At 37.9% G+C, this 14106-nt stretch overlaps 2 protein-coding genes and 1 pseudogene across 2 annotated transcripts; all 3 read right to left on the bottom strand.

Moving 5' to 3' along the window:
• Positions 1-3292: 3292 nt before the first annotated feature.
• LOC126796736 (inositol-tetrakisphosphate 1-kinase 1-like) lies at positions 3293-12024 on the bottom strand (annotated as a pseudogene).
• LOC126799003 (protein yippee-like) lies at positions 6829-8895 on the bottom strand. The gene is made up of 5 exons (XM_050526107.1): positions 8800-8895; positions 7773-7816; positions 7228-7336; positions 7043-7098; positions 6829-6963 (listed from the first exon to the last, which is right to left on the bottom strand). Exons 1-5 carry the CDS (start codon positions 8893-8895, stop codon positions 6879-6881), a joined length of 390 nt encoding a protein of 129 aa, XP_050382064.1. The 3' UTR covers positions 6829-6878.
• Positions 12025-12648: 624 nt separating the features above from the next.
• On the bottom strand, positions 12649-14068 carry LOC126799105 (chlorophyll a-b binding protein CP29.2, chloroplastic). The gene is made up of 2 exons (XM_050526226.1): positions 13500-14068; positions 12649-13185 (listed from the first exon to the last, which is right to left on the bottom strand). Exons 1-2 carry the CDS (start codon positions 13995-13997, stop codon positions 12826-12828), a joined length of 858 nt encoding a protein of 285 aa, XP_050382183.1. The 5' UTR covers positions 13998-14068; the 3' UTR covers positions 12649-12825.
• Positions 14069-14106: the final 38 nt, after the last annotated feature.

The raw sequence follows: 14106 nt of genomic DNA, 5'->3' as shown, positions 1-14106 counted from the left end.
TAATTCAAATTTGGCCAGCTTTGGTTTTGATTGGCTAGTAACACAAGGGTGATGGCCCATTGGTTCAGGTATGGTTCCTTACTTCCTTATACGAATATGAATACAAAGGAGAGAGTCCACGTAATAGAATTAGTCAAGTGGAAATTGGAATCATGTTATGTTGTAAGTGGGGCTTATGCTGTAAAATACTCCGGTACATGTGTGAAAAATATCGCTTGGAGATGGGTCATACCAAAGTTTGACATCGTATATTTTAACAACAGTCATTAATAAGTATTCGATTTTTTACTCTCAAATAGATAAATTATTATATGTACTCGACACATATCACATGTGGCGTATCGCTTAATATTATTGGTCCATTTTTTACTGTAATTGTTTCTAATTGATTATTATATGTAAATAATTTTTTATTCACCGCGTGTATGTTAATTATATCATAGCATAATATGATTAGTTGAGTACACCACATGATAGTGTTACGTAATGTGGCGGGTACACAAAATAATTGCTCATTAAGATATTAGTATTGGTAAACATTTGTTTATAAGAATTAGCAGACTACATTTACTCTCGAATGAATCTACAAACTTTCAATGTAAAGGCTGGATGATTGAATACATGAAAGTAAGAAATTTGCATACGACCGGGATAACATTGATTTTTGGTTTGGTTTCAATAATGATATTCCAAAAAAAATTGTCTTTATAAACAGGACCAAAGAAATCTTGGTCTCAAAATTATCTTTGTAGTAGGTCATATGTCACGCCGAGTGTTCGAGTCACATACTCCTTCGTGCTTTAGGACCCAGTTCCTGTCACCGTTAGGGAATAGAATTTTGCAAGATGAAACACAAGTAATCACTGGACCGAGAGAATATATAAGAGATAGGAAGCCAAGGATGTATACAACACAGAGGTCCACAGCACATGAAGCAATTCTCTCTGGCTAGGCATGCAGATATTAATAACAACAGATATATAATTACAGGTGGGATGATCATCATGAAAACTTGATGATTAGATTTTTTTTTGGGGGGATTTTAGATGCATAATTTTCCACCTGAATTTATACCAAATTACATAATCAAATCAGATCACAAATAATATCTACCGGTATACCAATATATTCCTGACTGTATGGAACCATATTGCCAAAGTGAGCTTCTACGCTGCATGCACTGATCGAGCTCTTCTTAAAGTATCAATCACGTAGTTCTGCCATCAAAAATTATAAATCATGTGCAGCACTATGAAAGAAATTTTAAAACAAACACAATAAATTAATTAAGATAAGAACAGTCGATCTGGTGTTTTGACGAAGATGAGCAAAATTAAAATATAAATCAATACACAAAGGTTCAGAGAGCGATGGCTTTAGACCAGGGGCGGATTCACATACAGGCCAGATTAGGTAAGTGCCTAGGCTGAGTTCTGTTATTTACCTTGGTTTATATAGGTTTGGCTGCAGATCTGCCATGTAAAATGGGCAAGATATGGGGAAGAAGACCGGCAGGAGTCAGTTTTAATATTTTTTTGATCACATACAACTCAAAATGATGTCATTTAAGATCCTCATTTTATAATTAATGAGAGATTAAATGAGGTCGTTTCAAAGGAAACAAACCCTTGACTCTAGGGGTTAATATTATTCATGCTTTTTGAGCGCTATTACAAGTGGATTTGATAGAGTTAAGAGAATATTATTTGTTGTTTAAGATCATTGTTTGATTTTTTTTTGAATTTTAATTTGATAATTTAATTCAAATGCTAGAAGACGGAAAAACCCGTATATACATGAAGTGCAATTGATTGATGCATGTACCGTCTTAATTTTCTTTTTCCCTTATTGAATTGACATTTTCTAAGTGACTTTTACTATTATTTGTAAATATTTAATTGCTTTAGCTGTGAAAATTTTCTAGATCCGCTTTAGACTCAAGAAACTGATAATCTAGTTTAAGCTTGATGATTAACTCATCAAGAATACATTTAATAACTCAAGAAACTGAAGAAAAAGTTCACAGATGGGCAGGCTTAAACTAGATTATCAGTTTATTTAATGACTCAAGAAACTGATACGTACCTGGTTCTTGCCGGCCTTGAACCAAATAGATTTAAAGGCAATCATTAATCAAGCGTCTATATGTAAAGATCGAAAAACAACCGGACGTATTAGATGTTTCATAGAACACTCCTTAATTATATCTCTCTCCATGCATGCACTCATGCCTAATTCAATAACTGGGCCGGCCTTCAATATTTGTATCATTTCTCTAGTTATTTCTGGCTTTCTACTAGTGTCGGTAATGTGAGGAACACGCGTACGAACCATCTTGAAGGTGCTAGTGATACCACAACAGTCATTGTGGAAAAGCAATGCATGAGACATGCATACGTACATTACTAGGGGTACAGAAGGAACAAAATACATCTACAAACAGTTTTATTTTTTGGGTATTGTCGTATTGGTAACTTTACTGTTAAAAAACAATGAGAAATTACGTACTCAGTTTTTTTAGTATCTATCAAAAAACTGAGTACGTGGGTCATATATACGCAAGTGAGTGCAACTAGGTGAGGCTGTGAGCCTAGTACTCCCTCGATCTAGAAGTCTACGTACATGTTTTGTTTTAATTTAGATTAATTACATCTACTTAAGTTGATCGATCTGCATGTGAGGAACGTTTGACCAATGAAATGGATGGATCATACCAAGATGAGTCTATATTAGCAACTTGATTATCGAAGACGGAAGATCGAAGCAAGACAATATAATTACAGACTCAATAATGCAACAATACTCAGACGTCTTGTCACTCTTATGGCAACTTATGAAACCGTGGAGGAAGTTCCATCTTCTTCGGGAAGGAATCAAATAAGAATATTGCGCGTACGTACCTAGATTCCATAGCATGAACCCTAATTGCTAAGGTTTCAACGATGGATTTATAAGCCAGAGGCGGAAGTGCATTCTAAACGTTAAATTTAGACCATGCGCGCAGCGCTCTTTTTGCACAAATTAATCACAGTTTCTTCAGACATTTCAATTAGGGTCAGGTTGGCAGCTCAATGATTTTCATTCAATAAAAAGAGATGCACCTTGTTTCAATGAAAAGGAGATCCAGTGTTCATCTCCTAACTTTAGATATAGACCCAACAAATCAAGCTTGTATTGAGAAAACACACGCATATTGTTCTTTCAATTTCCACCCAGTTCACATAATTATGTTTAAATTTTAATTTGACGTCAATTACAAATACAAATTAAAACCGACCGGCAGTAAGAGGGATGCATGTGTCGGCTTGAAAACAGACCCCCACGACTCTAGCTACCTGGCCGGGATCGATATCGATCTTCATTCTGGATTAGCTTCCTCTCCTTGTTCAAGCTGAGACTGAGACTGAGACGACTTCTTGGAAAGTACAGCTAAGAAAAAGTCTACTAAAGGGTGCTCGAAGTTGTGGAGTTTTGCATAACCAGGGAGGTAATTGATGTCAATAACATAATAGTTGTGTATGTTCTTGATATCCCTGATAATATCAAAGTTGAAGAAATTGAGTTTTAGGCCATCCCTTATGGCCTTGGCCAGCTCCTCGACTAACCCAGGTGGCGGCATCTCAACACCCTCAATGTCAATTTCTTCATTAGAAATCTGCGAGAAAGGCATCACATCTGCGGCCATTTTGGTGAGCTGCTCGTCGGAGATATCGGGCAGCGACTGGCGCTTGACACACTCAGTGTAATCTCCAATGACATACACCTTGAAGATGATCCCTCCGTGGTTGACAAACTCCTGCAGTAGAATAGGGGTTTCGACCTTCTTCAAACCCTCGGAGCTGAAAAATATACACATTTGGTGCGACTTGTCACTGCCATTGTCCAGCAACGGCTTGGCAATCACCGGAAACTTCAGCCCTAGATCATCAGATTCCAACTCGGCTGAATCGTGGACGAGGAGCTGCTTGGGGATGCCGACGTACTCCGCCTGGGGCGCATTCACATTGTTGATGACGTCGAGCATGAATACTCGGTTGTGGAGGCGGGCAATGCATTCGGGCGGGTCGAGGATGATGGTGTGGGGATAGAGAGAGGAGAGCTCCTTCAACTCTTGATTCCATTGGTCGTCGTAGAGCTTGTGCATGATGCAGTCGAAGGGGCCCTGTTCAGTTAGGGGCTTGCTAGAATCGACAGCGACCATATCGATTCCGTTTTGTTGAGCATGGCTGATCAGCGACGGTGTGAATGTGTGATGACAGTCAGTTCTTTCTTGGGAGCGAAGGTATAGCCGATGCGGTGTGACTGGAGACTCCCATTGCTGTTGGACATTTCGTTTTTCTCTTCAAACACAGATTGCATTGGGTATATGAGAGAGATGGGTGCGTGCATGGAACCTCAAACTCGCAGACTATATATATGCCGAGCTTGCTGCTGCCACTGCGATCTCTCTTTTCTTTTCGTGTTGTACTCTTCCCCCCACCTCATGTGTAAAGACTAAAGAGGAACCTTAAATGCCTTTACTTTGAAATATAAACTCTAAAGTATCATACCATGTTCCTTTGTGTATCAGTATTATAACCAAAAGGGTCACCGGAGTTGGCCTTTGGAATACATTATTGCCATACTAGCTATTTTTAACTCTGAAAGAAGTAGCACAAGCAAAACAAATCCACTTTCAGAGATATGAAATCGGTGACTGAGGTAGGGATGGCTGGAATCTTATTCCAATCACTCCCCACAAAACATTAGACAAAACCAGAAGAACCTGCATGTCCACATCCTCACTTCTTTTTAACATGTACGTACTAGCTGTGTGTTTGATGACTTTGATCCATGATAATTTGCAAGTAGATCATCGATCTTCCTTTGTGCAAAATGAAGTATCATGTTACCATATGAGACTACAAAAGTTACAACATCAAAATCAAAGAAGAAAAGAAATGACAACTTTCGGCCATTAATGAAATCGAGTTAAGATGGGAGGTAGCGTGACATACCATATATTTGGTGAACGTTGGCTTATGCTCCAACGCTCGTCCCTTCCAGCTGAGGTACTTGTAAAGCAAAATTAATTTAAGAAAAAAGTTGGATTTTGGTGTTAACACGATAATATCATCTTATTTCCATTTGTTTTTTTTTTTTTGAAGAAAGAATTATCATTTGCAGCTTGGCATCTTGGCAGATATGGGCATTTGGCCATATGAGATAGTTTACATATCCAAGATGGCGTCAATCAGAAGGAATGCGGCTACTACACGAGAAATTATTGTATGTACCGGCCACATTGCTGAGATGGTATCTTGGACCATTTAAAAACGGACACATGCAACACAAAGCTGAGTTGTCTATGGGGGTGCTAACTCCGTCTTTTTGTATTACGAATTATGCATTCTACATTCTGCAATGGTTGTTCTTCATCTTCACACCCAGATCTGATCCCAAACTTGTGACCCATTATGTATACTGGGTTGTTCTCCTTCATCATCCATCTAGCATGAATTTTTCACTCCACTAAAAGTGAAAGATATACTCACGATTCTCACCTAAAGACCCATGTATTGCAAACAACCCATATCTCATAATCATGGATATTGAGACCGGATCATTAGAGCTAACAAAGAAATTAAAAGCAATGTTTGATGCCCATTAAATACAAAACTGAACATTCAAATAAGATATGGAATGAGAAAAAAAAATTAATGATTGAAGTCACTATACGACCCCTAGCTTCATTCTAGGTAGAACACTTGAAGCCATCTGCGTAAATTGAATTAAGGAGTCTTGCTGATCGGAGGAAAATTAAGAGGAATTCTTAACAGACTGAGAGGTTGGTTGATGATTATCTTTTATACTGGTTTATTACGATGATAATAGATCTGAGACTTATGAGAATTGATGAATGATATATGTTCCTTCTTGATCTGATTTGAATCAGGAAGAGACCTGGGTTCATCTTTCCCACCTTTAAACAGACCTCAATATCGTTAATTTGGGCGTTAACTAATATGGGTGATGTGCAAAAAACACCAAATGTCAAATGTGATTAGCCGGGACACCATCTTAGCAGTGTGCCCGGGGTATACATAATAATTTCTCCTACAACAGACTACTTTACCTTGGCTGAAGTTTTGTTCTATTTTCGTTTACCCTTTGATCCTCTTTTAAAATAAAAATAAAAATAAAAGTTCTGCTCTGTTCTATTATACGGGTTATACCATGTTCATACTCCTGAGACCATGGATACGTGACTCTAGCAGCCAAGCTTTTAATGCTCAATTGCAATCCATCTCTTTTCTATAAGCACTACTGCAATTTTGCAATATTGATCCCTTTTACATTTATAAGCAGAATTGAAAAATCAGTTCATAAGGTGGACTTTAAGAATTGAGAATTATGTTCGCATTAGATGAGATTGACTCACCTCCAATGTGAACAGCAGTAAAGAGTCAGCATGTGAGATAACAGGCCAAGGCTCTATATAATCTCTGCATTTCAGAGAATGATTAACTTCATATGCGTTCCCTGCATATCAGCATACGCAGATAGAAATGCTGCCTGCATCAGTTAAAAATCTGTGGGAGCTTGAACCAAAGTAAGCATGTCTAACAGTCTAAGCATAATTTTAACATGCCAAAGTGAAAAAGAAAAACAGAAAAAAAAAATGCAGAAGATGCAGCAGAATATCAGAAACGGAGCTCTTCCCGATATATGGATGACCAACTACTAAATCGAAAATTGCCATGTTCTACAACAATTTATACAACAATTGCAAAGAATGTCATCACGTCTACCAATGGAATAAGAAGAATCCCATCTAGATAGCATAGTGTCCTAAAGAATATACATTATTATTGTGCAATTTGTTAACGAATGATAAATCAAGCCTCCTCAACATCACTTCCACCAAACTGAGCTTCCGGGGCTATCAAGTAGTGACTTCCATCAGGACCCAGAATCTTGAATCTGTTCAACAACAAAAACAATTCATTCCAAGAACATACAAATTCAATCCCTTATACCATATTTATTTATTTTATCTTACCTCTCAAGGATAAATTTCCCTTCCTTGTACTTCTGGCTTTTCTCATGAGCAGCCTCCTGAAAAGATAACCAAATTGCAAAAGTTCAGTACAATCACCTCTGGTAATAAGAACTACAGTATTATAGATTATTCTTTTCTGTTTGGGTCTGATACAACAAATTAAATATTCAATTGGATCATCATACATATTTCCAGCCCACAATTGAGCCACATGAAACACAGAAGATGTCAACAACAGTATGCAGTCCTGTTATCATGATCCGCTCTTCTTTCTCTCCATCAGTGACATTTACACTGCCATACGTTGGACAAGCAAAAGGTTAGTGGATGCATTCAAATAGGCAAGCTGTATGAGTATATTTTATGCAAAAGCCTGCCAGAGGATGAAAGTAAATGAAAATGTGACAGAGACAAACAGTACATGGCTCAGCTGCATCTTCATGGGAGAGCCAGGAAGTAAACCAGTAATATCTAAATGGAAAAAGCTCATACGATGAACTGGTACAATGACAGTGACATAATTTCGTGCTATTTCTCTTTTTGGTACTCAAGAGTTAAAAACTCAAAATTTTAATGCGGGAGGGATTTCTATTTGGCCTAAGTAGCAACATTTTACATCACAGCTTCAAAGTCGTTCCATTAGTCTCTGAATGAGAAGAACCACAATTCATGACTTAATCAAAGAAAACAGGTAGATATAAGGCATGCTCAGATTTCATTCAATACTCACACATTATCAAAAAGATAAGCCCTTCCATGCCTGCAGTGAAACGACTGGAACAAAGGAAAATCAGTGTTAGAAAATATTTCTGTCATTGCTCATATCAAGCATTGAACATTCAGAATAATAACAAGGACCACGAGCAAGAATTAGAGAAATGTAACATGAAAATGAAATTATTTGAAATACTGAGAGAAATAACCTGTGTGTGTGAGTGTTTGTGGTGGGGGTGATCAGAACTCTGACTAATTACAATTAAGCAGAGTCGAATTGACATCAAGCAGGAAAATCAACAGGTAAGAAGCTAACACAAACATAACCTCTGAAGTTTCCGAAAGATCGAGAATGACTAACTTTTGAGAAGAATTCATCTTATTATTTCCAAAGCCAACATGTTGATCTAGTTTTAGTATTTTATTATTTCTAAAGCAAACATGTCAATCTAGTTTTACTATTTTAGTGAACATTGAAACCAGGTCATATATCAGTCAGAACTCAACAATTAAAATAGGAAAAAGTGATCAAGAGAACCTTTGGACCAACTTTTAGCGTGAACTACAGATAACCCACTATCCCCCAGCAAATTAATTCTCATAGTGTGATTGGGTAATTACATTCTATGGTAACTAAGCAATAGAGAAAAGATTTTAACAAGATTCCAAAGTTAATTCTGACCAGCAAGTAACATAATTTGGAAATGAAATCCTACAATGCAGTCAAGGCAATGAACCCACAGAATCAACCAAGATTTCACCACCCTAACCTGAATCAATGGTAATCTAAAACAATGCCTCCCTCAATATCTTTATACAAATCAACACTAAAGTCACTTAAGTCAGTTTCTTTCTTTATATAGCCATAAAAAAACAAACCCACTAAAACCAACTTTTCATGCAAACAATCTAATCCCACAATTACATGATTCACATCAAATGCAAGTATGCGACACATAGATCACAACAATCACTATTCACTACACACATTCAACACAAGAACCAATACCGAAAAAAAGCATCAGAGAATGAGAATTCATTACCCTAGAGAGAATGTCATCAGCAAGAGCAAGATGGGTTCTGCAGTGCTTGCAGCTATAGACATGTCCTTCAAGAGACAGCAGAAACAACCTTCCCATTTTTTTTTCTTCCTCTACAGTTCTTGACTCTTTCTCCCTACACACCACCAAGATCCACCACGTTGTTATACGAATTGGGAAAACCAAAACGAACCCAGAAATGACGTAGGATCAGAATTTCAAGAAAACAAACCTGAAACAAACACAGAAAGAAGAAAAAGAAATGTGGGGGTGTAACAATGCACGTAAAAGAATTGTGAAGAGGAAGACAGTGGTAATCGATGGGTTGTTGTGATCTTTACCGGCGGTTACAGCGAGAGTTGGCAAACGAAGAGGGCAGGCAGGCCCTCTACGTATTTTTTTTGCTTTAACAAGAGAGAATACTAATTATTTTTAGGAAAATAGTTGTGTTCATATCGTCGTACACTCTTATTTTTATATTTTGAGTAGTGTGATTTTATAATATTAATTATTTAAAAATTTAAACAATTAATTAAAATCATTTTTGTAAAATAAAAATTGAAATAAAAATCATTTGCTAAATCAATCACATCAAACAAATGAACAGTAATTATGAAAGTTAGTGGTCTCATAATCATTTGTTTGTTTGTTTGATACAATCAGCTAAGCAAACAATATTTGTTTACATTGATTTTTTTTTATAAAAAAGTGATTTTTATTAATTAACAAAATTTGTAAACAATTAATTTTTTATTCACACTATCAGATATATAGAAATAAAAGAGTTTGTACGTTTACATATATTTTCCTTAATCTTGAGGAGTGTGGACTCTCTCTTTTATATTTTACCATTTTGAATTTTATCTTTTCAGAAGAGAAAATCTGTTAGAGATTACAAGGTAAACTCGTGAGTGGATGAATTTTTAGTTCTTTTCCTGATGATTTTACGGATTGAGCCGGACTTTATGATTTCTCATTTTGTCTCCACACTCAACCATGTCAAATTATTGATTTTTGTTTGGAAGAAGTTAAAACTTTGCTGTGTTTATTGGTTTTTCTATTTCTGATATGAGCCGATGTAAACTTACAATGAGCCATATTTCCAAGGTATGATGACATTTTAGTCGTGAAACATTTTCTTTCCTTACGATGGTAAAGAGCAAAGATCTAAAAGTTTAATCGTATGATGGTTTCCAATCAAATTGAGTAAAAAGATTTTAACATTCATGTGTTGATTTATCGGTCTGGTGTGAATTATTGTAGTTATCTAAATTATAATTTATTTACTTTTGGGTGAAGGAACACATAGTGAATGGAAAATTGACTGCTGAAGTGAAAATCCTTCACTTCCTTGGTCGTGCTTATATATATGCTCTTGGTGAAAATAGAAGAACAGTGAGATGATTGAATTGACGAATCTCCAAGAAAGTGCCAAAGCGCACGAAAGCATCCTTTCAGAGAAATGACCAAGACCAAGAAAAAGAAACCCCAAAGGGTTCTCATTTTCATAGTACTGCATGGGTATGCTTTCACTTTCTTCATTTTCTATTCGCTTAGTGCAGGGAAGTAGCTAGTTAATGGCCAACCTGTGATTCTTGGTTGGCTGTATATCCAATCCAACTAGCATAGTACCTTATTTCTTTCGTCCTCTCAATTTCTCTCTAAATGCAATGTGGTAAACGTAGACGAACGTAAACCAAGAGCTACAACCACAAAGAATGAGCTCTTGATTTGGATACAAGGTAAGACATTTCACATTACAGCAGAAATTATAGCTTCAAATAACCTGTAACTCTGTAAGTGGCCACAGTAAGAACATGGTTTGACAGAAACAATGAGTTGGGAATCAATTTCTTAAATCACTAGTTGAATATATATCCATCCTCGCAGCGATAGTTTAACACGAACTATTAAGTCTCTTATTTCTTACGCCATTGATGATGATATCAAACAGCTGGATATAGAACCAAAATGAGACTAAGACAAACTGTTGATCATCTGCTATGTGTTTGAGCCTGATCAAGAACTTGCAGCGTGTGCTTGCTTGATTGAATATTGTTGAAAAACAACAATGCAATAAAAAGTGTGTTGCTATCGCAAAATGGCGGAAATAAGAGGAACCAGAAAGAAGAAATGTTTTATTTCACAAAAGATTGTTTCCAAGAGTGATGTGCAACTACGTACAAAGGATCAAAAATTTGTCCTGCCGTAACATTCTGAACCATTTAAATTTGAACGTACGGCACCTACTCTCTGAGCAGGACACACGATATATTTCACTTTCCTTGAATTAAACCCTGAGGAATCTGCGAAGAATAGCTTAAGTTAGCGGAGTGACAAATATATTGAAGGTCTCAAGCTCGCCACAGTTGCAAGTTACTATATATATATATATATATACCCTGCAAATCTGATTCATGTCATGCTATTAAGTCCCTACTGAGCATGCAGCTTGTTCATCAAGTAGATAAAAGTTAAATGTAACTTCTGAATGAAATGCCAAATTCCTAGTTTGAGTGGGTTTTCACTTCTTTGGCAACAACAACGTACTGCATCAATGGTTCATAAGGGGAAGACTATATATAATATTAAACTATCTTTCGATCCTAAAGAAAAAATTAGCAGACATCCCTACTCTAGCTAGGTAAAGTGATCTTGAATCCTCACAGTTGCTAAGATTGTCTTCCTCAACGGCTCAACCCAGCAATGTCCCTCCGGAACTCGATGCTCCAAGAAATTACTTGGTGAGCTGCAAAATGAACCCAAAGAAATAAAAAATAAAAAATCAAAGTTCTCAGTATATGTATCTCACCATAAATAAGAAAATGGTACTCACGAAATGTAGGGAGGAGACGATACCTGAAGACTACAATCTATACACAGTAAGCGAAAACTGCTAATTAATCGTCAATACACAATCTATCTAGCCAAACACAGTCTATCTGCAAACAAGATCATAATCAGACTAATGAAGCAAACAAGATCATAATCAGACTTAATAAACAAACAATCATCGAAAACGAAAGTAATTAGCATACGATCGTCTCGTGAGATACCAACCAGCTGGCATGAACTTGTATCTTCGGGGATTGAATGTAGATGAACCCCTAAGAGTTTGTCGATAGGTATTTGACGATATAGGATCACAGGAACAACAGTGGCTATTTCATCTGAAATATAGAGACCTACTACCCCAGCCGTGAAGAACTTGTAGGTCAAACTCCACATGTTCCAGGGTTACATACTCAGCGGAATCGAAGCATTTGTATCACTAATGCAAGATGGTGTTCAGTTTAGCAGAGGCATATGATCGAACACCTTTGTGTGCATGCAATCGGGCTGCGTGTTCTCTCTAACCCGATACTTTTTGGGCTTTTGATCGACTATTCTTATACTAAAGCCAGTTAAGAAAACACACAAAAAGCCGGAAGAATAGCATGGGAGCCATGGAGCGTATTTATTTACCTTTCTGCCTTTGCTTCGTTATCAAGCCAATGCCATTTGTGCTGTGTTTTGAGTCTTGTTACTAATATGATGGATGCATTTGTAAACCAATTTTATCTGTTTATAATCATTTTGGACGTCTGTATATTATGAATATTATCTCATTATTATCAACAGCAATTTAACATCTACTTTGTTTTTATCTTATAATGCACGTGGATTAACAATACTTGTTGATCGAGGATTTGTATGTACATTCATTTGTAATCTTCTTTCTATGTTGGGGGCAGCTAACCCTCTAAATTGCTGTTCCAAAGGTTAACAATGAGCTCTGGATTTTGGGTAGAAGATTAGGCATTAACATTAGAGAAGCTTCTGTATGAACTTAGCTACATTAAAGACATCATCATAAGAAAAATTACCACTAGTAACGAGTCTATGAGACATTAACATTTAGTCCATTTAGTCACTTAACAAGTAGTAGTAATCCCATTTCATCACATCGCATTTCATAATCTTTACAAGATAAGCAGTACCAGTACAACTCATGATTCAGCTAATTAACTCGACAACAGCACACAATGCTCAAGAGGAGAAGGCGTCGATGATGGTGGTGTGGAGCGGGTCACTCAAATGAGTAGCCCAGTTGTTAAGCGGACCTTTACCGGTGACAGCTGCCTGCACAGCAAATCCAAGGAATCCAACCATGGCCAGACGTGCATGCTTGATCTCCGCCAGTTGAAGTGTGGCCTTCTTCTCCGGGTCAGCAGCCAATCCCAATGGGTCGAAGAACTTGCCTCCCGGGTACAATCTCTTCTCTGTGTCGAGCTCAGCGTTCCTCTGGAACTCAATGTACCCGATCACCAAAACCTCGATCCAGATCAATGTGGTCAGTGAAAATGGAAGCGGCTGTCCCAAGTAAGACGATCCTTCGATCAACTCCACCTAAAAATATGAACCCAAAATTTGAGTGACTTGAGCTAAACCTACAACACTTGAAAAAAAAAAAGCATCTACTATTCGCACGCATGTGAAATGTTCTAATGGTATCGAAGCACATACAATTTCTGGCTAATTTTGACAGCCTCATCATTCGAAGTTTCGAACAACCGGTTAGGGTTTCTACCTTGACTATACTAGAGTAATTACTAGCTTTGAGCTAACAACATTCATACTAACGAATAGTTTTTTTAGTAATTATTTTCTGTGGTATATATACGAGTATACGACTACTAACGAAATGTAATTTGAGGGCTTACCTTTCCGGCATCTTGCCATGTGATTCCGGTGAGTGATTCGACTGCAAGGGCACCGAGGGTGGCGAGCATGGCCCAGCGGCCGTGGATGAGCTCGCACTCACGGAACCTCTGAAGCCCGAAGACTTCGGAGTAAGGCTGGAACGGTGTGGATGACACGTCAGAAGTTTCAGTACGGGTACCGATGACATCTCCCGCCAAATTCTTGGCGAGGTTCTGATCCAAACCATCGTAGTCGTACTGCAAGTACTCGGCGGGTTTGCCCAAACCGAAGGGGTCGAAGCCGTAGTCACCGACCAAGCTGCCGTCGAGCCACTCGGGAGCCTTGGCGCCGGGGAACCAGAGCGGGCGCTCGGTGAAAGCGGCCTGCTTCTTCTTGGGGGCAGCCTTCTTGGCTCCAAATCCGAACCGGGCCTGGACTCGGCCTGAGTTGGAGTACACGTCGGGGATGCGGGTCCCGATGAAGGAGGATGTGGCGGCGGCGGTTGTGGTAGCGGCCATGGCTAACGTGTGACGGAGGTGTGCAGTGTAGTGTGGTATGGGAGTGGTGGAGGAGCTAGATCAAAACTAGGTTGGAGTTATGTTGGAAAATGAGGGAGATATTTTATCA

Source organism: Argentina anserina, chromosome 6 (genome assembly GCF_933775445.1).
Source record: "Argentina anserina chromosome 6, drPotAnse1.1, whole genome shotgun sequence".
NCBI lineage: Eukaryota > Viridiplantae > Streptophyta > Magnoliopsida > Rosales > Rosaceae > Argentina > Argentina anserina.
This window is presented reverse-complemented; position numbering and strand designations above follow the sequence as displayed.

Excerpts from the sequence above, each read along its gene's own strand:
- LOC126799003 (XM_050526107.1), bottom strand. The coding sequence starts at position 8,895 with ATGGGAAGGTTGTTTCTGCTGTCTCTTGAAGGACATGTCTATAGCTGC. Across the intron at positions 7,817-8,799 it reads CTGATGACATTCTCTCTAGG|TCGTTTCACTGCAGGCATGG; the intron begins GTAATGAATTCT and ends CCTTTGTTCCAG. Across the intron at positions 6,964-7,042 it reads GGGAAATTTATCCTTGAGAG|ATTCAAGATTCTGGGTCCTG; the intron begins GTAAGATAAAAT and ends GTTGTTGAACAG.
- LOC126799105 (XM_050526226.1), bottom strand. The coding sequence starts at position 13,997 with ATGGCCGCTACCACAACCGCCGCCGCCACATCCTCCTTCATCGGGACC. Across the intron at positions 13,186-13,499 it reads CATGGCAAGATGCCGGAAAG|GTGGAGTTGATCGAAGGATC; the intron begins GTAAGCCCTCAA and ends TCATATTTTTAG.